We start from the raw sequence: 23,624 nt of genomic DNA, 5'->3' as shown, positions 1-23,624 counted from the left end.
ATCTGAAGCAGGCTCCAGGCTCTGAGCTGTCAGCACAGAGCCTGACGTGGGGCTCAAACTCACCAACTGTGGGATCATGACCTGAGCTGAAGTCGGATGCTTAACCGACTGAGCCACCTAGGTGCCCCTAAGGTTCTATATTTTAAAGATAATTTATCATTTACTGGGAGTGAGAAAAACTGCTTGACAATCCAGGTTTTTGATAATGTTAACTTATGCGTTGAAAAACCTGACCCTACTTAGTAGTCCAGCAGTCACCATTGTCTGTTGGTATCATTTCTCAACCTGTGCTTGAATAATATCACAAGTGTATAACTTTCCAGCGGTGCTTTCAAGGTGACAAGGAGGGAAATTGCAGCTACATAACTTTTCTCGGCAGTTTTTAGGCACCTCCCCCGCTTTTTGTTATCATACACCTACGGCAATCTGACATACTTTGTAGAGGATGAATAAGAGACTCTTTGGAAGGTCATGTGTGATTATGGCAGTTCTTCTCATGTAAGACTTCTTTGTTGTATTCGAAGTATTTATTAGATGTGCAGAAACCAGATGAATAATAAATGGTAAAGTAGCATGTTGAAAGCGTTGTTTTCTGCTACTTTTCTTGTAATCACCTAATCTCTCTGAGCCTGTTTCCTCTAATATAAATTGGAAATTATAGTTTTGCCAAGCTTTCAAAGAGGTTGTGAAAAGATTGGATGACTTGGGGTGTTGTCTGGCACAATGTGCGGTTAACTGGGCTATAACATAAACAATAGTGGTATTTGGTAAAGTATATTTTCATGGTTTTGTTGATGAACAGTTTATGTGTACCTTTTATTTTATTGCAGAAACTAAAATTGGACCTTATAAGAAAATTTGAAAGACCTTATGATATGTTAACATGTAGGATTATCTTATTGCATATAATTAAATGGCATAACACATTTTAATTTTACACTAAACTTGTCAACAGTGAGGCTGTGTATTTAAATGTCCATTCTTCACTTTTTTTGTTGTGAATGTACATGATAAAGTTTGCATATTTTTTTCTTTTCCCCATCTAAAGTTCTAATGGTCTGTTCAGCTTGCTCTTCTTATTAGAACATCATATCCTGAGTCACTCAGGCCAAGTTCTGTGAATTATATCTCTGTAGTATTTCTTCCAGTTTTCTTTTCCTCCCATTGCTCTTTCAGTACCTTAGTTTAGGCCCTCTAACTGTCAGAGTAATTTTCCTGAAGCATAAAATCTGACCACACAGAAACCTTTAGTGTTCCTTGTTGCCTACTGAAGAAAGCTAAAACTTTTTAGCTTGGCATTTCAGATTCTGTTGATTCAACCTTTTCTTTACAGTCTTATCTCTGCTTATTCTACTTTCATCTCCCTTTATGCTTTAGCAAGTTTGTGCTATTCACTGCCTCCTTGAAGGTGCTGCTCTTGTTCCCCCCCTTCAGAACTTGTTTACATTGTGCCTTACTCCTGGAATGTTTTCCCTCCACCCCAATATCTGTATTTTGAAAAAAAAAAAAAAATCACTCATAAGATTGTGAGGTAATTTATATGAAGGCCCTTAAAAAACATCTGCTATGTGTAATGTGTATGTGTAATGTATTAATTTATTCAGTAAATGGTAGTTACTATTATGATTTAGTTTTCCTTCCACCCTAAATAATCTTTATTTTAGGATCATCTGGTTTAGGACCCTGGCCCTTTGTAGTGTGTCTTAGGGATTAATCCCACTGGGATCTGTGTTTGTTCTTTGTAATCCCTTGAACTAGACTTGGATCTGTTGGTACCTGAGGGTAATTTCAGAAAGGAACAGCTTTCTCTGTTCCTCTCAGCACTGCTGTGTTCAGGAAGATATTAAGAGTGAAAAGGAAAGACTAGGCTTTGGAATTTGATTTGTCAAATCACCTTTCCAGCCATGTAGCTGAATGTTTTTTGTTTTTGTTTGTTAATTTATAAAAGGGAACAGTAATGCTTACCTCTGAAGGTTGTTGTAAACATTAAATGAGATATTTGAGAAAATATTTAGCACTGTCTTGGAGGATCCAATTAGATAAATATTTGGCTTTTTTTCTTACTTATCCCAGTAGTGTCCTCCTCTAGGACACACAAACACATACAGACCTACAGGTATAAATGCATGCACACAGCCCCCTCAAACATACGCATAAGCACATATGTGCAAACTCAGTACATGTCTAGAAGCATATACAGCAGAATCTCTACCTGCCACCTTGGTATTTGGAATTCTAGTCTTAAGTAGAATTTGTATGGTAGGATCTGGTTACTGTCTGGTGACCTTTGTGTAGAACCAATGAATTTGTGCACAGAGAGTTGGCCATCTTTTATTTTTGTTAATCTAAGTTATCAGTTTTGATTCCCAGTGGTATTTATCTTCTTGGTTTAAACTGTTTACTTTTTGCCATTGACTAAAAGCACCGTTCTTTTTTTTTTTTTTTCCTACAAAATATTTACTTGTCTCCCGCTTCCTTCAGGTATTTATGCAGAAGTTACCTTCTCAGTGGAACCTTCCACCCTGCCCCCCCCCCCCCCACCATTTGTGTGGTGCTCATTCCTTCTTAACAGTTATTACATAACACATCCTCTTTACTTACTTATTTATTGTTTGTCCATTTGTGTTAGCTCAATGACAGTTTTATCTATTTTTCTCACTGTTGTATCTCTAGCATCTTAGTTATACATACTCAGTAAATATTTGAGTGTGTGAATTTCAGGATTGGTTTGTTTTCAATGTGATATCTGTGTTAACACTGTAAAGATTCTTGTATTTAGTGCTTTTGATAACTGTATACAGGAAACTTTTTTTAAACTTTTAGAGCAATTGACATAGATCAACTTGTATCAACTGGAAAAAAGATAAATGCAATTTTATAATTTGTGATGTGATAGTAGAACCTCCTTTTGCCTATGGTAAATTGTAAACACACACACACACACGCACGCACGCACACTCATACTTATTCAGTAGATATTTGATTATCTATTATAAGCTAAGCATGATGCTAAGAACTGGTGCCTTCCCTTAAGTTTGTAGTTTGGTGGAAAGATACATAGTAGTCTCCTTTGCTGGTTCCTTCTCATCTCCACTAAAAATGGTTGGAAGGCTTTAAGGCTCAGTCTTCAAATCTCCTTTCTTTCCTATCCATATTTAATCTCCTTGTGATCTTGTATAGTCTTGTGGTTTTATAATTATTATGTACTTGCTGATAATTCTCAAGTTTTACTCCAGCCAGGACTTTTCTGTCCTCTTGACATTTGCACTTTGATGTGTAATAGGCATCTCAGATTTAATATGCCCAGGAAAAACTCTTGATATCCCTCTTCTAATAAGAGGCTCCTCCTTCTGGAAGTGGCATCTCTGTTCACCCAGCTGTTCAGGCTGAAACTCTAAGAGGTCTTCCTTAACCCCTTTCCTCTCTTATACCCACATCCAAAATATAAAAAATCCTGTTGGCTCAATCTTCAAAATACATGCCCAGTTGACCACTTCTCTGCATGCCAGGTTTGCTCCCCTGGTCTAGATTATCTCTAATCAAGATCACTGCAGTAGTGACCTTGCTTGTCTCTACTTTCTTGCTTCCACCCTTTTCCCTCTGAAGTGATTCTTCTAAAACAAAAGTTAAATCATGCCATTCTTCTGCTTACATCTTTCAGTAGCTTCCCATGTCACTCAGGAAAAACTCCAGACTTTCCATGGCCTACAAGACCCTATTTAATCTGCTTCCTCACCTCTACCTCATCTCTTACCATTTCCTCCCCCTTCCCACTTTGCTTATTGTTTTAGAGCCATACTTGCATCCTTGCTATTTCTTCAGTGTGCAAACTGTCCTTTCTAGGGCCTTGGCATATTTTATTCTTTCTGCCTATCCATCTCTTTCCCCAGATATCTATCTGCATGACTCATTCCCTCATTGACGTCATGCGGGTATCTGTTCAGATATCTTAATAGAGGGGCACCTGGGTGGCTCAGTTGGTTTAGCGTCCAACTTTGGCTCAGGTCATGATTTCATGGTTGGTGAGTTTGGGCCCTGTATCAGGCTCTGTACTGAGAGTGCAAAGCCTGCTTCAGATCCTCTGTCTCCCTCTCTCTCTGTCCCTCTCTCTTTGCCCCCTCCCACTTGTGCTTGCTGTCTTTCTCAAAAATAAACATTAAAAAAACCAATGTCTTAATAGAAAGGCCTTCCTTGATCCCTATATAAAGTAACATTGCTCTCCTCTCTCTCTTTATCTTTTGGGCCTGGCATTCCCTAAGTCTCTTACCCTACTTTGTTTTCTTCTATGGCAATAAATATTATATACTTACTTAAGAGTTTATGATGTTTGTCTCCCCTGTTTAGATTGTACAATAGTTCCGTGTGGGACTACTTTTATTCTTTGTTCTATTTCCTGCATTTAAAAAAGTGCCTGGCATGTTGTAGGTAAATTTTATTTGTTGAATGAAGTGCAACAAGTGCAATACAATATGATCATTGTAGTTGAAATACATATAAGATGCAATAGGAAATAGAGGAAAGAGTGACATGACTAGGTAGGAATTGAGGGAAGAATTTACAAACAGAGGTACCTTTAAGCAGAGCTTTTTGGAGGAAAAAAAAACGAGGTATGAGCATTCCATATAATGAAAATAGCATTGCAGATAAAGGCATGAGAGAACACTGTTCAAGGAACCGAAAGTAGAGTACTGTTGGAGCATAACAGTAAGTAGATGAGGCCAAACATGTAGTAGACAGTGGTACACCATTAAGGGTCTTTATGCCAAAGGAATTTTAGATTTTTATCCTGCAAGAAGGGCAGTGGTAGGTAGTGTGGAATCATTGAAGACTTTTGAGAAAGGGGAATGCTTTGTATATTAAAAAGGCAACTGTGTGAAGGATGGAGATCTAAGCTAAACTCAGCATTTAACATATATATGATGTTGCAAGATATGTGTGATGCAGAGAGACCATGACTATCACATGAATGGGCAACAGGCTATTTCATTTTATGGTTGGACAAAACCACTGATGTGTATTGTGAAGGTTCATTTCTTGGCATACTTGCAGTACATCTGTGAGGGAGAAGAAATGCCCACTGGAGGATTAGACTATCAGTTATGAATTCAACAAGAAATGATGTTACAGAAGAAAAGATGTTGTGCTTGAAGGCCAGCTTTCTTTCTTAATAGAGGAACAGTTGTTTTGTCAATAATGTACTTCTTGGGGTGCCAGGATGGCTGTTAGTTAAGCGTCGGACTCTTGATTTCAGCTTGGGTCATGATCTCATGGTCGTGGGATGGAGCCCTGTGTTGGGCCGTGCACTGACAGTTCAGAGCCTACTTGAGATTCTCTCTCTCTTTCTCTCTCTGCCCGTTCCCCACTCTTGTGTGTGCTGGCTCTCTCTCTCTCTCTCTCTCTCTGTTTCTCAAAATAAACATTAAAAAAAAAAAAATACACTTCCTGATCTTGATTCATTGTTGAAGGAAATGGTGATCATTGTACATATAACAGATCTGTACTGTTTGCTGTAGGGCCAATACAGCTATCTTTGTGTGACAAATGTGCCTTTGCATATTGCAGCATCCTGCATCCTGGCATGCATAGCACTTTTAAAATGAGGGATAACCTAAAAACATTTCTTTTTTCATTCAGATGCAAGTAAAACGCATCTCCATTTTTTCAGTTGTCTTGCTCAAGTGTCATATGTTAGTAATATACTGAATGTCTTGAATACTTTAATCTTACTTCTTTAGGGTCAAGATCCGATGTGTAAATTTAAGGATGAGCTGGAGGTACCCAAAATGGTCTACATGGTTTCAGTATTGAGAATTTGGCACTCCCAAATTGATGAACATGGTACTGTATTATTGAGCATATTTAAAAAATGACATCCAAATACTGCAGTAGGAAATGAAGAAATTTTTGAAAGGCAGTTACAGAAATAAGAGAATTAAGATCCATTTGCCTCCACAATAGCCAAATTTGGAAAGAGCCCAAATGTCCATTGACTGATGTATGGGTAAAGAAGGTGTGTGTGTATGTGTGTGTGTGTGTGTGTGTGTGTGTGTGTGTGTAATATACAATGGAATATTACATAGTAATCAGAAAGAATGAAATCTTGCCATTTGCAACAGTGTAGATGGAACTAGAGTATATTATGCTAAGGGAAATGGGTCAGTCAGAGAAAGACAAAAAACATATGATTTCAGTCATATGTGGTATTTAAGAAACAAAACAGATGAATATAGGGGAACGGAAGGAAAAATAAGATAAAAACAGTGAGGGAGGCAAACCATAAGAGACTCTTAAATACAGAGAACAAACTGAGGGTTGCTGGAGGGGTGTTGGGTGGGGGGATACGCTAAAGGGGTGATGGGCATTAGGGAGGGCACTTGTCATGAGCATTGGGTGTTGTTTGTAAGTGATGAATCACTGAATTCTACTCCTGAAGTCATTATTACACTATATGTTAACCAACTTGGATTTAAATTAATACAAAACAAAGCAAAATTTAACTTATTAAAAAAAAAAAAAAAAGATCCGTTTGTCTACATTTCCCAAGTTGAAGCATTCACTTTTTGAGTGTGCTATGGTACTCAATTCACTATCTAATGGAACAATGAAAGTAGTTTTTGGTGAGGTATTGCTTTATAATTTTCGAGTCCATGTGTGATCCAGGTAGCACATGTAGCTGAAAGATTTACCATACTCTGATGACCAGTAATGTGAGATGGGATTTTCTAATTTGTTAGAAATACAGGGCAAGAAAACAAACCAGTCAGAATTAAGTTACAGAATCAACTCCAGCTAGTTTAAGCAGAAAGAGATTTAATGAAGATTATTTATTTATTTATTTAGAGAGTGTGCAAGTCGGGGAGGGGCAGAGAGAGCGGGAAAGAATCCTAAGCAGGCTCCACACTGTTTGTGCAGAGCCCAACGAGGGACTCGAACTCACAAACTGTGAGATATAACCTGGTTTGAAGTTGGGCGCTTAACGGCCTGAGCTACCCTTATTTTAAGTGGTTTATGGAATTGTTGGAAGTTCTGACTGAAGAAACAGACTCTACGTTGAACTTTCACGAATGAAATTCTAAAGTCACATTGCAGCTAGGCTACCAAGGAAGTTACTACCTCTTATAGGGTCAGAAAGGTACCTACAGAATTAGGAAGCTGTAACTTTTAGCTGCTTGTCTGAGAACCTTACCACTTCTGCTGTGGTTAGGAACCTGCCACTATTAGGAAAGAGCCTTCACCAAGCAGCCATCTTCATTAGTAAGCTGTTGTCACTGCAGCTGGCTCCAGAGCCAAGCCACACTGGCCACAACCTGTATGACGGAATGGATGCCTTGTGCCCTTCTTGATACCTATGAAACCTGTGACTGGATACAAGGACTTCAGGAAACGCTGCTGCACAAAACTTGGACATGTCCGTGACCGTACTTCATAGTAGCAGCCTAAATATAACCTACCTTCTCTTCTGCTCTCCAGATTTCTAGCGAGTGCAACTGATAGGTGGAATTTAAATCATATCCACAACCCTAACTGTAAGAAAGCTTGGGGAATGTACTTTCTAGCTTTCTAGTATCTGCAGTACAGGAAGTCCTATACCAAAGGATGTTGAAATGGGTGATGACCACTGATCCACCGTATCTACCACAGATATAAACCCCGATTCTCCTTAAGGCTAGCCATTATCAAATGGGCTATATAGATAAATTGAGAAAGATTACAAATAATACCATCAAATAATCTTGAGAAACATAAGTATTTGTTTTTCAGTATATTTTTATTATTTTATAATGACATTAAAAAAATACCTAAAATTTGTGCTCCACCTATGGATTCAGTGGTCTGTGGATGCCAAAAGTTTCTTCATATTGAAAATGTTGATAGTGGATGGAAAGTCTCAAATAGGGCGTAACAAAACTGTTGGAATGAGTTATCTAAACTGAGGGAAGTTTGGCGTTACCAAATGCTGAAGCATGGTCAGATAAGTTGGAAACTAACAAGCAATCATTTGATTTGGTGGCACTTAATATTACTGTCCTTGAGGGTTCTTTTTTTTTTAAAAAAGATGTTTTTTAAATGTTTATTTATTTTTGAGACAGAGAGAGACAGAGCATGAATGGGGGAGGGTCAGAGAGAGAGGGAGACACAGAATCGGAAGCAGGCTCCAGGTTCCGAGCTGTCAGCACAGAGCCCGACGCGGGGCTCAAACTCACGGACCGTGAGATCATGACCTGAGCTGAAGTCGGACGCTTAACCGACTGAGCCACCCAGGCACCCCTAGGGTTCTAATAAAGAAATAGGATCAGAAGGCAATTGCAGGTTCAAGCTGTGAGTAGGACGGAAAGGATTGGAGTAGAGGTTATAGGATAAGTTTTCAAAGAGCAATAGTTGTGTTTCCCTCCTTCTGTCCTTCCTCTCTCTTTCTCCCTACCTCCCTTCGTTCTTACTTATATACCATAATTAGAACATAGGGGAGGTCCTATACAAATATCACACACAAGACAAGTACAGTCTTTCAAAGTTCCTTACTTTTGTCTCTGTGTAGCTTGATATAAAGTGTGTACCATTAAAATAATTTTTCTGCTTAGAGATACCATGGGTAGAATATTTTTATTCTCAAACTGTTACTTTACTTTTTTTTTTTTTTTTTTTTTTAGTTACTTTACTTTTGATTATTTTTTTATAGAGTAGCAGTTAATTATTTTGATTTTTTTTTTTTGAGTGTCAATAAGTTTGGAATTAAAGTCTTGATAGCTGAATCTATCAACATATTTGTATGATTGATTAATGAGCTGGGCATTGATCAGAAGAATTCACCTTCAGTGTAGTTTATTTGACTATAAGTTAGTGACAGATATTCCACAAATACAGATTATGATAACCGCTTTTACAGGAAGCAACGTTGAGTGTGTTTCATATATTACATAGACCTTAAGCTTTTACTTATTCTTAGTAAATATCTGATACCATTCATTGGATTCTGTACACAAAGTAATCGCTATTATCTCCCCCTTGAAAAGGCAGGTAGTGGAATAGATGTACATTCACAAAATAGTTCTCAAACTGCACTTATGTGAATGAAACGGGAACATATTCAAGAGCAGTGATTCAGTGTTCCAAATTCCCTCATTAGATATAGGTCATATTTATTATGATTTAATTCTAAAAGTTGTTTACATTCCAGGCCCTTTGGTGACCTACTTGGATTTGGGGTTTAAAAAGAAAATACCTTCTGGATTTACAGAGAGAGGAGACATCAAAGAAGAAAAGACTTAAAGGAGAAGAGGCGCGCCTGGGTGGCTTGGTTGGTTGAGTGTCTGACTTAGGCTCAGGTCATAATCTCGCTGTTGCCAAGTTTGAGCCCCATGTCGTCAGCACAGAACCTGGAGACTGTTTCAGATTCTGTGTCTCCTTCTGTCTCTCTACCCCTGCCCTGCTTGCGCTCTGTCTCTGTCTCTCTCTCTCAAAAATAAATAAAAAAATAAAAATAAAAAATAAAAAAAAGAAGAAGGTTGAGAGTAATCAACCTGCTTCAATCAGAATTGGTAGGCAGTGTTGTGGAATGAGAGGGAATGGGGTAGAGAGAGCTCGGCAAGATGGATTGAGATTGGATAAGAGAAGCGACATCTAGCTTCAGGAAGAGACTGGATGGATACAAATAAAAACATATAATTTTTTCCTGTTAGGAAACTGGTTTATTTGTAAAGGCCAACCCATATTAGGCAATTTTGGAATCATTTAAAAGATTCCTGATTCTGAGTTGAGATGAATATATTTACTCTAAGTAGTAACTTAATTTCTTTTAAGCTCTCAATGACAAGCTTTTTTTTTAATATGAAATTTATTGTCAAATTGGTTTCTATACAACACCCAGTGCTCATCCCAACAGGTGCCCTCCTCATTGCCCATCACCCACCTTCCCCTCCCTCCCACCCCCATCAACCCTCAGTTTATTCTCAGTTTTTAAGAGTCTCTTACGATTTGCCTCCTTCCCTCTCTGTAACATTTTCTCCCCTCCTGCTCCCCCATGGTCTTGTGTTAAGTTTGTCAGGATCCACGTAAGAGTGAAAACGCTTCTCTGTATGACTTATTTCACTTGGCATAACACTCTCCAGTTCCATCCACGTTGCTACAAAAGGCCATATTTCATTCTTTCTCATTGCCAAGTAGTATTCCATTGTGTATATAAACCACAACTTCTTTTTCCATTCATCATTTGATGGACATTTAGGCTCTTTCCATAATTTGGCAATTGTTGAGAGTGCTGCTATAAACATTGGGGTACAAGTGCCCCTGTGCATCAGTGCTCCTGGATCCCTTGGGTAAATTCCTAGCAGTGCTACTGCTGGGTCATAGGGTAGGTCTATTTTTAATTTTTTGAGGAACCTCCACACTGTTTTCCAGAGCGGCCGCACCAGTTTGCCTTCCCACCAACAGTGCAAGAGGGTTCCCGTTTCTCCACATCCTCGCCAGCGTCTATAGTCTCCTGATTTGTTCATTTTAGCCACTCTGACTGGCATGAGGTGGTATCTGAGTGTGGTTTTCATTTGTATTTCCCTGATGAGGAGGGACGTTGAGCATCTTTTCATGTGCCTGTTGGCCATCTGGATGTCTTTTTTGGAGAAGTGTCTATTCATGTCTTTTGCCCATTTATTCACTGGATTATTTGTTTTTCGGGTGTGGAGTTTGGTGAGCTCTTTATGGATTTTGGATACTAGCCCTTTGTCCGCTATGTCCTATCTTTTCCCATTCTGTCAGTTGCCTTTTAGTTTTGTTGGCTCAATGACAAGTTTAATGAGTATCTTACTGGTGCCTTTTCATTGATTTTCTCATTGTAATAAATTATTTATTGAATTTTTCATAGGTGCTTCTTAAGTTACTGATAGACTATGCTAAAATATATTGGTCTAAGTGGCGTTTAGTTTTAAAGTGATAAGCAGAAAGAGACTTGAGTTTATCTAGCCCAAATTTCCATCAGGAAGGCTGTGCTTTAGTGATTTGTGTGAAGCCATTTAGATACATAGTAGCAGGGGTAAAACAGGAGCATTGATTTCATAATTCTTACGGCAGTGCTGTTTCCCTTAAGCCAACTACCTTGCTTTCTGAATTTAGTACACTGGTGTCTGATTTCAGTGCACACTTTTGTGTGTGCTTTTGGACCATGAGTATCTCAAAAGAACTTCAAAATTAGACTCCCTGGCTTCCTTAGTGTTCCTTCAACAAGTATTTCTCAAATATCTACTGTATGACAGTCACTATTTTAGATTTTGGGGATCAACAAGTTCTCAGGCCTCAAGAATGAGAGAACCAGAAAATAAACATGTAAAAATTAGCAGTTTCAGATAGTTATAAATGCTTTCAAGAAAACAGAAGTAGGCTATGGTAGCAGGGTTATCTACTGGAGACAGAATAGTTGGGGAAGGTTTCTCTGAGAATTTAAGCTGAAACCTGAAGGAAAAGCAGAGCCAGCCATGGGATGCTGTAGAGTTAGAGCATTCCAGGCAGAGGCCCTCCATGTGACCAAGTTTGGCATGGTTGGTGAATGAAAAAAGGGTGAACACTGAAGAGAGCGGGAAGAAAAGAGGTCAGAGAGGAGAGAATGGTAGGGCTGTGTGGATCATGAGAATGGGAATTTAGAAGTCAGATTGTATTCTAAGTGAAATGGAATGGTATTGGAGCAGGGGAGTGACCGACCTGAAGAATATGTTCAGATGATCACACTGGTGGAAAGTGGATTGTAGGGGAATACCAGTGAAGGCAAGGAGAAGTGGTTGGATTTGAGATGTGTTTTGAAGGTTTGCTGGATTTACTGATGGGTTGGATGTGGGGGAGGTTTGGGGAGGATGGTGAGAAAAAGAGAATAAGATGGTGGTAGACTGGGGGAAGAGCATGTTTTAGGGGAGGAAGTCAGATGGTTTGTCGGGGACTTGTTAAATCCGAGATGCCTACTGGATATCCAAGGAGGCAGTTGGATATTCACATCCAGTGTTGAGGAGGAGAGATCAGGCCTAGAAATGCAGAGCTAGGAAGCAATTGCATTAACACCATACTTGAAGGGGTTTGCACAGGCAAAGAAGAGAAGGTGGTCCAGATCTGAGTCCTGAAGCATTGCAACATTTAGAGGTGAGGAGGGAAAGAAGTCAACAGAGGGCCAGGGATGTAGGAGGAAAGCCAGAAATAATTGTGTTGGAGAAGCCAAGAAAAGGACATTTTAAGGAGGGATGTTAGTGTTCACTATTATTAAATAGTGCCACCAGATCAGGTATGATGAGGGCAGAGAAATGACCACTGGATTTGGCAACATGGAAAGCATTGATAACCCTAGCTAGAACAGTTGCTGTGTGTCATCATGGAGTTAGAAGCTGGCTGACTGGGGAGAGGGTTGAAGAATGTATGGAAAGTGAGAAATTAGAAACAGTGACTAGAGATGATTGCTTTTGAGAAGATTTGGTATGAAAGAGAGTCTAGAAATGGAATGATACCACAAGAAAGGATGTGGAATCACAAGAGATTTTTTTTCTTTTTGTGCTCTTTTAAAATTGGGAAATACTAAAGCTTGTTTTCGTTCTGATGGGAATGATCCACTAGAGAGGAGAATTGATGATACAGGAAAGAGGGATTAATTGTGGAGTCAAGTCTTTGAAGTGGCACTGGTGATTGGAATGGAGAGGACAAGTGGGGAGTTGCCCTTTTCCACGAGCAGGGACACCATGATGTAATATGACCTCACACTCCCCTTTACACCCAGCTCCTCTTTTCAGTCTCACTGGATACCTTTTTTTTTTTTTTCCAACGTTTATTAATTGTTGAGAGAGAGAGCATGTGTGCTTGAGCAGGGGAGGGGCAGACAGGGGGAAACAGAGGATCCCAAGTGGGCTCCCTGCTGACAGCAGAGATCCTGATGTGGGACTCGAAGTCATGAACCGTGACATCATGACCTGAGCCAAAGTCCAGTGCTTAACTGACTGAGCCGCTTAGGTGCCCCATCACTGGATGCCTTTAGCCCAAATTGATCAGCTTCTTTCTATAATCAGGAGTTTTTTTGTGCTACCTCTGGAATATTCTTTTGAATTGAATTCATCCTTTATAAGGCTTAGCATGAAGCAGCTGGTGGTATTTAACACCAATTTTAATTTTTGTGCCAACAGGTGAAGCAAAAAATTTATTGCCATATCTTGGACCCAACAAAATGAGAGATTGTTTCTGCACCATAAATTTGGACCAGGAAGAAGTTTATCGTACCCAAGTTGTTGAAAAATCTTTAAGGTTTGTAAAAAATTCATAAATTATCTTTCATATGATATATATTAATAAATAAATTTTATACTTTTTCCAGACTGTAATCATCAAGAATACTTCGTTTATCTGAAACTTTTCTTTTTTTTTAAAAAACAAATTTTTTTTTTAACGTTTATTTATTTTTGAGACAGAGAGAGACAGAGCATGAATGGGGGAGGGGCAGAGAGAGAGGGAGACACAGAACCGGAAGCAGGCTCCAGGCTCTGAGCCATCAGCCCAGAGCCCGACGCGGGGCTTGAACTCACAGAACGTGAGATCGTGACCTAAGCTGAAGTCAGACGCTTAACCGACTGAGCCACCCAGGCGACCCTGAAACTTTTCTTTTACATTCTGGATTTTTTATTTTTATTTTTATTAAAATTTTTTTAAATGTTTATTATTTATTTTTGAGAGAGAGAGAGAGACAGAGACAGAGTGAAACAGGGCAGGGGCAGAGAGAGAGGGAGACACAGAATCCAAAGCAGGCTCCAGGTTCTGAGTTGTTAGCACAGAGCTCAATGCAGGCCTTGAACTCATGAACCACGAGATCAAGACCTGAACCGAAGTTGGATGATTAGCCGACTGCGCCACCAGGCGCCCCTGGATTTGTTTTTAGAATTACAGAATCTCAGAGTTTGAGGGAGCTCTAATGTTTTTTGAGCTGGACTAATCAACTGCCTTACGGTTTGTTCCTTCTGACAATTATCGTTGACAAGAGGTCATCTGACATTTGCTTAATAATGTTTGTTCCAGTGACCAAGGAGTTCATTGCTTCTTAAGCAGACTATTTGTTCTTAGAACTATTCTGATCCTTAGGAAACTCTTACATTTAGTCAAATAATGTCTATCAAAAGGAGAACCTACTGTATGCCAAGAGCTGGCTGGGTGCTGTTTATTCCTATATTCATGAGAACAAGATAGATGCAGTGCTGGCTTTCATGTGGCTTTTCATTGCTTCAAAATATATCTTCCTTTTAATTGTTCCTAATCCTCCCTTGGATTTCTGGAAAACACCTTAATCTGTCTTTGACATGACATCTTTCAAGTTTTTGAAAACAACTATCAATACACCTCAGTTTGTTCTCTAGGCTAAATTTTGCCTATTTATTTGAACTTTTCTCAGAGTACCTCATTATTTTATTTCTCTTGAGAATAAATTACTTCTGAGAGTTGCACAAGTCATTGTCAGGGAATGGATTCTTACGTAAATTTCTCATTTTTGTTAAGTGTAATAGCACTTTGAGAGTATCATAATAAATTCTAATTCATAAAATTAGAGTGTGCCACGTCTGCCCTGTAATAGCATTTGTGGGCATAATTCTAGCACAGAGCTGTGCTGACAGGACGCAGTCTTGGACAGAGATAAGAGTCAAAATAAAGGCATGGGGAGTTGTTGGAATGAACGTGTGATGAATGAATTACTAAGTGTCATGACTCCTGTAAACTTTTTGGGGAATCTGATTTTAAGAGTTTATTCAATTTGAGAGAGAGCATGAGCAAGAGAGGGATGGAGACAGAGGGAGAGAGAGAATTCCCAAGCAGGCTCTGCACTGTCAGAGCAGAGCCCAACGGCGGGGCTCGAACTCACCAACTGTGAGATCCTAAAACCAAGAGTCAGATGCTTAACTGACTGAGCCACCCCGGCACCCCTAGGGAATCTATTTTTTGGTGTTCTTTTTCATAATCTATTTTCTTTAAACTTGCCCTTTTTTCTCTGAGGCTTTTTCCCTTTTATCTTTATTGTCAGTAGTTATAATTTTGAATGTCTCTAGTGTTCTTCATAGGAAAGGATTGTGTAAAGCTGAAAGTACTTCAGTAACCCCCCCAAAATTTAAAGTAATATACTTCATGTCTTTAGTCATAAATCATCTGTCACTGTTGTATTAGAATTTTGTTATTTATATGTTATGCATGATGAAACCGAGTCACCAAAAGGCTGAATAATTTGTGTGTATAATATAGGAAGTTGGAAGCAAACTGGAGATTGGAACCTGAAACTGTTACAACTCTTAGTTTGTTACTCAATGTACACTGATTCCATATCGCACAAAAATCAGTGATATACAGAGCTAGTAATTGTCCATAAATTGAATACTTGTGGTAGTTTCAAATATGTAGCTTTGTAAATTAGTGACTAAAATTAGCTTACTTTTTTTTTTAACTCTTGCCTTTCTAGATATTTGTGTTGTGGAAAGATGATGAAACCAATTATTTTTATCCATCTTAAATTATTTTTCTAGATGCATAGCAACTTGGAAGGTATTTTAAGACTAACAGTGGTTACCTTAGTTATTTCACATGTTAGATTAGGTGCTTCTTGGATTCTAGGTGCCCCCTAGCATTTTCCTTGTGGAATAAGGTGAAAGAATCTGTAATATAAAGCTTTGCCCCCCTGGCTTTCATGTCAGTGTTTTTTTCCCCTTATTTTGATAAGTCAGTAGATACCATTTAGATCTTATGGGTTCTGAATAGTACAGTTTTTATAGGCAGCCTGGATACAGGTTTTCATAATGGGTAAGGAAGAGTCCTATATGAAATCTATAGCTCCCACATTTCTACCTCAAATCCTTTTGAAGAGCGAATGGTATAAACAAACTGAGAAATAGCAATACTGCTTGTGCCTAGTGCTTTTCTTTCCCATCCCAGGAATTTCCTTAAGAGTCATATGCATGATCATACATCAATGATAGCAATAGAGTGTTGTTTTAAAAACTGTGTAAGTCTAGTCATTGCTGCTTACCAATCTCATTGAAAAGTTTTCTTCAGATAGATTGATTAGTTAATTAATTAAAGATGTGGGCACCCAGATGTGGGGATTAACTTGCTGCAATTGTGGTGATATAGTGATAACAGATTGTTTAGTGGATAGTTCTGTGGTATTCTTACTTGGTTTTATAATGTATTTTAAAAATAACATTTGAGTGCGTGCATGTGACATATAAAGGAAATCCTCAATTTTATAATTGTTTATAAAATGATGCAAAGGAGAAAATACCTAAACATGTCATGTCTTTGCCTAATAGTTTTTTTTGTATCAGTTTTTATGTTGAGATTAATTAGAGGACTCCAGTTATTTTGATAGACCAACTTTTAAAAGTTTATTTTTATTACATTTGAGGTGGGAAACATATTGGCAAAAGTTAACCAGGCGTTATAAACAGCTAAAAAGCTGAGTCAGCTGTTTTCTGGACAAGGTCAGAAATAACTTCTGTAACAGTATTTTCCTTTGTATTTCAGTTTCTTTTTTTAAGTTGTGACATCCTAAAGAGATTGCATTTTTCTGGTGACATTTTCAAAGAATCCTTTATTTCTTTAAACATTCTTAGGAAAGAAGTGATCTTGACAAAGATATTTACTAACATTTCAGAGATTCATGTCTTTATAGAAGAATTTAAACATCAAAATAACATTCTTAAAATAAACTTATAAAAATGAGTTGTTTGGGGGGCACCTGGGTGAGTCAGTCAGTTAAGTGTCTGACTTCAGCTCAGGTCATGATCTCTCAGTTTGTGGGTTTGAATCCTGCATCAGGCTCTGTGCTGGCAGTTCAGAGCCTGGAGCCTGCTTCAGATTCTGTGTCTCCCTCTCTTTCTGCCCCTCCCCTGCTGGTACTCTCTCTCTCAAAAATAAATAAACATTGGGCGCCTGGGTGGCTCCGTCAGTTAAGTGTCTGACTTTGGCTCAGGTCATGATCTCATGGTCCGTGAGTTTGAGTGCCGCATCGGGCTCTGTGTTGACAGCTCAGAGCCTGGGACCTGCTTCAGATTATGTGTCTCCCTCTCTCTCTGCCCCTGCCATACTCATGCTCTGTCTCTGTCTCTCAAAAATAAATAAAAACATTTTTTAAAAGTTTAAATAAACATTAAAAAAATAAGTGGTTTCATAGGAGAAAATCTTAGCAACTTGGGGATAGGCAAAGAATTCTTAACTTAGGATGTAGAAATCACTAGTCATAAGAGAAGAAAATTGAGAAACCGGATTTCATCAAAATGAGAGCCTTCTGCTCTTCAACAGACATTGTCGAGAAAATGAAATGGCCATCCACAGCTGGGAGAAAATATTCTGACAAAGGACTTGTATCTAGAACTTATTTAAAAATGAAAACAAAACCAATAAGACAGATAGCCCATTTAAAATATGTGGAGAGGGGCGCCTGGGTGGCTCAGTCGGTTGAGCGTCCGACTTCAGCTCAGGTCACGATCTCGCGGTCAGTGAGTTCGAGCCCCGCATCGGGCTCTGGGCTGATGGCTCAGAGCCTGGAGCCTGCTTCCGATTCTGTGTCTCCCTCTCTCTCTGCTCCTCCCCCGTTCATGCTCTGTCTCTCTATCTCAAAAATAAATAAACGTTAAAAAAATTAAAAAAAATAAAATAAAATAAAATATGTGGAGAAAACACGAATAGGTATTTCCCAAAAGAATATATACAGATGGCCAACAAGCACATGAAAAATATTCAGCATCATTAGCCATCAGGGAAATGCAGTTTAAGACCATTTCTGTCACTATAGATTCTTGAACAAATGTGTCATGATCGAAATCAGATCACTGGTTTTTGTGACAGTATGGAGGAGGCGATTGCACAAGGGAACTGTCTGGGGAGATAGAAATGTTCTTCATCTTGACTGGGGTAGAAATTTCACAGGTGTAAAAATTTATCATATCATATTCACTAGAATAGCTAATTTTAAAAAGACTTTCAATAGCAAATTTGACAATGAAATAACTCGAGCCCTCCTGCATTGCTGGTAAAAGTGTAAATGGTACACATTTGTTTGGGACACAGGTGTTGGAAAACAGTTTGACAGCAGTTTCTTATAAATTAAAAATTCATCTACCTTTTAACTTAACAATTCCACTCTTTTAGCTGTCTACCCAAAATAATTGAAAGCATATGTTCAGAAAAAACCTTCTATAAAAATGTTATAGCAGCTTTCTTTTTAACAGCCCAAACTAGAAACAACTTGCATGACATGACTGGGAGAATAGATTGTGGAATATTCATGAAGGGAATATTATGCAGCAATTAAAACACATGAGCAAAATGGAAAAATCTCAGTTGTTAAGCTGAGTGAGAGAAGCTAGACACAAGAGTACATACTATTTAATTCTATTTATATGGGATTCTTTGACAGATCTGTATAATAGAAATCAGATCACTGGTTGCCTGTGTCAGGTGTGGTGGGATAACTGCAGAGGAGTATACAGAAACCTTCTGGGAGACAGAAGTGTTACTACGTGTTGACTGGGATGGAGATGACACAGGTTTATAAATTTGTCAAATCATTAACTCTGTACTTTAAATTGGATTTCATTATATGTAATGTATAACTTAAGTTGATTCAAAATAACCCATTGTAATTTCTTAAATATATTAAAAAAAATACTTTTCAAAACATTATCCTTTTGTGTTGTCAATTGCGATTAATAAAGCTATACATATTTCTGAGATGATGATGTTGTGAAGGACACTCTCCTCAGCTCATTGTGTCCACTTGAGGTGGACATGACCCTAGGCAATAATTGGGTCTTCTGTCCATAGGACTTCTGAAAAGCTGTTCAGAGCTCAGCCTAGCAATTGAGGTCCTCTCAGAGTTCAGTTTGGTTTGTATAAGGTTTAGTTGGAACTTAGCATAGAGAATAATTTTGGGCTTTTGAAGCTTTTCCCTATGATGTTTTAGTCTGTAATTTATTTTATTGAAAATACTGTTTGAGGACACCGTCAAATTTAAATTTAATGAGCTTTTCCCCCTTTCTCTCTAGCCCATTTTTCAGTGAAGAATTTTACTTTGAGATTCCAAGAACTTTCCAGTATTTGTCTTTCTATGTTTATGATAAGAATGTTTTACAAAGAGACCTTCGTATAGGTATGTACTATTCATAATTATCTTTAATCACAGTGTTGGTGTTTCTGTTAATTCTTTCTCCAAATATAAAGCATTGAAAACAACAAAATAATATATGTTCAGTATTTCTAATCCTTTACTCTTCATGTTTGTTTGTGAATCTTATTTTTAATTTGTATGCTCAGCTTAGGTAATGCTTTGGAGGTGTCGTGACTGATCTCCCCCTAATCATGGAGTCATGCTTCCAAAGTACCTGTAGGGCCATTTTCGTTAGTATTCATTACACTTGTTCATCAGTTTTTTGTTTAGTATCTTGTCTAATAGGGTATTTATGGAGGTAGAGACCATCACTCACAGAGTGCCTTACATTTGGTAAAATCTTGGTAAGTATTTGCTGAATGGTTCAAAGAATGTTTTTATACAAAGATCGCAGTATTTGATCTCCCAAAGAACATTTATTTTTGAAGCTTTTTTAATAGAAGTAATAATTTGCTTTAATGTAGACGTATGTTTTCTCTCTGGCTCTATTGGTGACCATGAACTCTATTTCTTAAATAATTGTCTAAGGCTGGGGTATGCTCTGTGGGCATGGAGTAGAACAAAGCTAAATGGACATGTATGTGTCAGATTCATGGTCTTTGTACCATTATCTGTATTTTAATAACAGGTAGAGGTCTGTAATTTGCATGTATTATCCTCTTGCTTTTTAGTATTGTGAATTTCGTCATTTCCATTTCTCCTTTCTGATTGGAAATATGCTCAAGTCTTCGACAGTTTAAATGGTTAATTTGACTTTTTTAAATGATTTATTTGACTTTGTCCTCTCTTAACTACCATCTAATGTGTTTCTGCTTTTGCTGTTGAACTTCTTAACAAATGGTTTGTATCCTTCTGCTTACTGCTACTTTGTTTTTAAATCTTTGTAATCTGGCTTCTATATTTTCCTGACAAACCTTTTTTGAAGTTTGCTAGAATCCTTTTAGAGGAAATCAAATAACCTTTAAAAACAGTATATATATTTTTAATTCTAAAGCTATTACATGTTCTTAGTGATCAGTAGTGGCTGTGCACAGGAATAACTAGTTAATAATTTGTATATTTCTTCCCTTTATTTTCTGTATTTGTATTATTACATTGCACTATTCAGTTTTTTCCTTTTTTCATCTAATGATCCTTTTCCCTTGTCATTAAGTGTTTTTTAAAATTATTTGTTAAATATCCTCTGTAAAGAAATACATTGTTTTAACCACCTCTTTGTTGGTGAACACTTACGTTTTCAGATTGTTGATTTCTCTAAATGGTGTTGCTATGAGCTCCTGGGGCACCTGGGTGGCTCGGTTGGTTGAACATCCGACTCTTGATTTCAGCTCGGGTCATGATCTCAAGATTTGTGAGTTCGAGCCCTGCATCTGATTCTGTGCTGACAGTGCAGAGCCTGCTTCAGATTCTCTCTCTCTTCCTCTCTCCCTGCCCCTCCCCTGCTTGTGCTCTCTTACTCTCTCAAAATAAATAAATAGACTTAAAAAAAAAAAATGGTGTTGGTATGAACATCCTTCTTGCATACATCTTAGTATGTCTCTTTTTCTTAGAATAAATTCCTAGAAGTGAAAATACTGGGTTAAAGGATATGAATATTTTTATTTATTTTTTAAAGTTTATGTATTTACTTAGTGCATGCACAGGCAAAGGCATAAGTTGGTGGGGGGGGGGGGTGCGGGTGCAGGGAGAGAAGGAGAGAGAGAATCCTAAGTAGGCTCCACACTGTCAGTACAGAGTCTGATGCTGGGCTTGATCCCACCTGAACCAAAATTAAGAGTTGGACAGTTAACTGACTGAGCCACCCTGGTGCCCCAAGATATGAATATTTTTAAAATTTCTTCTCTCTGTGTTTTTTACATTGGCCCCCAGAAATACTATGGTAATTTAAATTCCCCCAAACATGGCCTGGGCATAATCATTTCACCATATCATGGATATTCTTGGATATTAGCATTGAAAAAAGTTTCTCCCAATTTGATAGGTGAAAAATAATATTTTTTGACTTGTATTTTTCTGATTATCAATTTGTTGAATTTTTTGTATGTTTATTAGTCTTTTATATTTTTCTTCTATAAACTAGTTTTTCATTGTCATGCCCATTTTTCATTTGGATGGATTTGTTTACTTTTATGCGTACTTATTTTGTTAAATATGTTAACTTTTGTCAGCTGTACACATAACAAATACTTTTTCTTTGTCACAAAAGGCATTTTCATAGTGTTGAATCCTTATTTGCCTCTTTGTCATATTTGACTCTTTTTGATTGCTTATTCAACTTGTTGAAAGCCAGAGAAAATACAGTTTAATGACTTTGTATTATCCTAGTTGTCTTTCTTCTTCTGAGTTCTTTATTTATATGCAGACTCTTTTCTTTCTAGCAGACCCCTGAGGTCCCATCCTCAATTCAGTGAAACCAACATTTACAAACACTTCTGTGTGGCATACAAAGAAGACAACTCAGGTTATTCCCAGGCTATCAGAGAGGCACACTAGTACTCTAATTCTAATTTATTGTAATTGGATCTGGGCTAGAGATATGAACAAAGTACTTGAGAACACAGACAACAGGTAATCTTGTTTGGTGGAGGATTAACAGACTACCTAAGTAGGAAAAGTAAGAAATTTCCAGGTTATAGGGATTCGCAGAATTAGAGGAGAAAAAACAAATCATGTTTGTGGTGTATCTACTGGAATATATAAATTACTTAGGAAGAGGGTGGTAGAAGTGAAACTGGGAATATAAATTGGGACCAAGTTGTGATGGACCCTAAAAACTGTGCTTAGAAGTTTGGACTTCATCCTATAGACAGTAATGTTGAACCTTTTAAGAATGAGAAAACTTTAAAAAAAAAAAAAAAAAGGAAGAAAAACATTTTAAAAATTATATATGACTATGTATACATGAATACTTTTGTAGTTTAACAACTTTTTATGGCCTACAGCAGTAACTTCCAAAATACAAACTCAGTGTCTATAGATTACATATGTAAATGTATATATATGTATATATGTTCTTTTAAAGTATATATACACACACTTTACATATGTGATCTGTAGTTTATGATTTAGAGTAGAGAAATTAGAGTCAGGGAGGCTATAATCAAATGAGATGCAAAGGGCAGTGGCAGTGGGAATGTGAATGAGTGCATGTACTTCAGTGAAGAAGCTTCAAGTAGGGTTTAGGGGTTATAAGGGGATGAAGGATTGTGAGAAAGGAAAGTTAAAAATGGTATTGTTTCTATGGCCATCATTAACTGAGATAAAGAACACAGCAGGATGGGAAGAGGAAAGGATGACTTTGATTTCAAACAAGTTAAACTTGTATTACCTGGGAAACATCTTGGTGGACACTTTAGTTGACTGTTGGAAATACAGATCTGAAGCTTAGAGAGAAGGGCTTGAGATGTGAATTTGAGAGTCATGAGCATTAAGTGATACTTGAAGACTCTGCAGGAACCAATGAAATTGCCCTGGGAGCAGATAAGGAAAACGCAGGGAAAATGAGGCTTCAATGAAGATTGATAAAATTTATCAGGGATGTAGGAACAGAGATAGGAGAGATTCACATCTCAGAAGGCCAGGAGATCTTTTAATGTCAACAACTAGAGTAGAGCAGAGTAGGGTAAGGATTAGATAAAGGCTCTTGGTGGTTATGAGCGACCCTTGAGAGAGAGTGTCTATCATGTCTTTTTAAGAAAACTTTGTAATTTTCATTGTTTGCATATAATACTATAGTCATCATACATTATTTCATTGAAAGGCCTTTAGTTGAGGTTTATAATTACGATTTCCAAAAGTTCCCTGTGCTAAGTTTTTTTGTTTTTAAAGTAAAAGTCAATTGCACTTTTAAACAAAAAAATTTTACATAAATATCACTTCTTTGTGTAACAGTATCAGAAACCCATAACTTGGTGTGAGAACTTTTTTTTCAAATAATTTTATTTTTATTAAGACAAAATTTTTGCATTTAGTGGCAGTTTTTTTCCTTTTACACATAGGAATTATTATTAAAGTAAACAGCATCATGTATGTACCTGTTAAAGTTGGAAAATGGTTTTTATTTATGAATCTTTACATTTTTGTAGTTTAACATATTTTCTTTTGTCACTAACTCATAAAGTTCCGTTGTTGCCTTTTTTTTTTTTTTTTTTTTTAAGCACGGGGGAGACAGGCAGAGGGAGCAGAGGGGGAGGTAGAAAATCTTAAGTAGGTTACATGCTCAGCGCAGGGCCTAACTTGGGGGCTCAACTCTGGAATCTTGACCCGCGGAAATCAAGAGTCTTACCCCACTGAGCCATCCAGGCACCCTGGGGTTGTTTTTTGTTTGTTTATTTGTTTTTTAAATTTCAGCTATTGAAAATTGAGTTTAATTATTTTATAATTCTTAGTTGCCAAGTTGTAGATTAAACAGTACTATAGCATTTTCAAATGAAATTTGAGCTAAAGTTGAAAGACCCATCTTTGAAACTTAAGA

The 23,624-nt window shown here is 37.6% G+C and overlaps 1 protein-coding gene across 3 annotated transcripts in view; it reads left to right on the top strand.

The window, feature by feature from the left end:
* The window catches only part of RASA2 (RAS p21 protein activator 2), a 121,998-nt gene that overhangs the window by 13,675 nt on the left and 84,699 nt on the right, over positions 1–23,624 (top strand). For 2 of the 3 annotated variants that reach the window (XM_042956312.1, XM_042956311.1), the window contains exons 2-3: positions 13,140–13,257; positions 19,029–19,132. In XM_042956312.1, coding sequence (XP_042812246.1) covers positions 13,140–13,257; positions 19,029–19,132 — 222 coding nt within the window. Of the gene's footprint in view, positions 1–5,400; positions 5,839–13,139; positions 13,258–19,028; positions 19,133–23,624 lie in introns of those variants that run through there. The other variant, XM_042956313.1, reaches the window with a different exon arrangement.

The sequence above is a fragment of the Panthera tigris genome, chromosome C2, assembly GCF_018350195.1.
Source record: "Panthera tigris isolate Pti1 chromosome C2, P.tigris_Pti1_mat1.1, whole genome shotgun sequence".
Classification (NCBI taxonomy): Eukaryota; Metazoa; Chordata; class Mammalia; order Carnivora; family Felidae; genus Panthera; species Panthera tigris.
The sequence above is the reverse complement of the archived record's forward strand: the minus strand, read 5'-3'. Positions and strand labels throughout refer to the sequence as shown.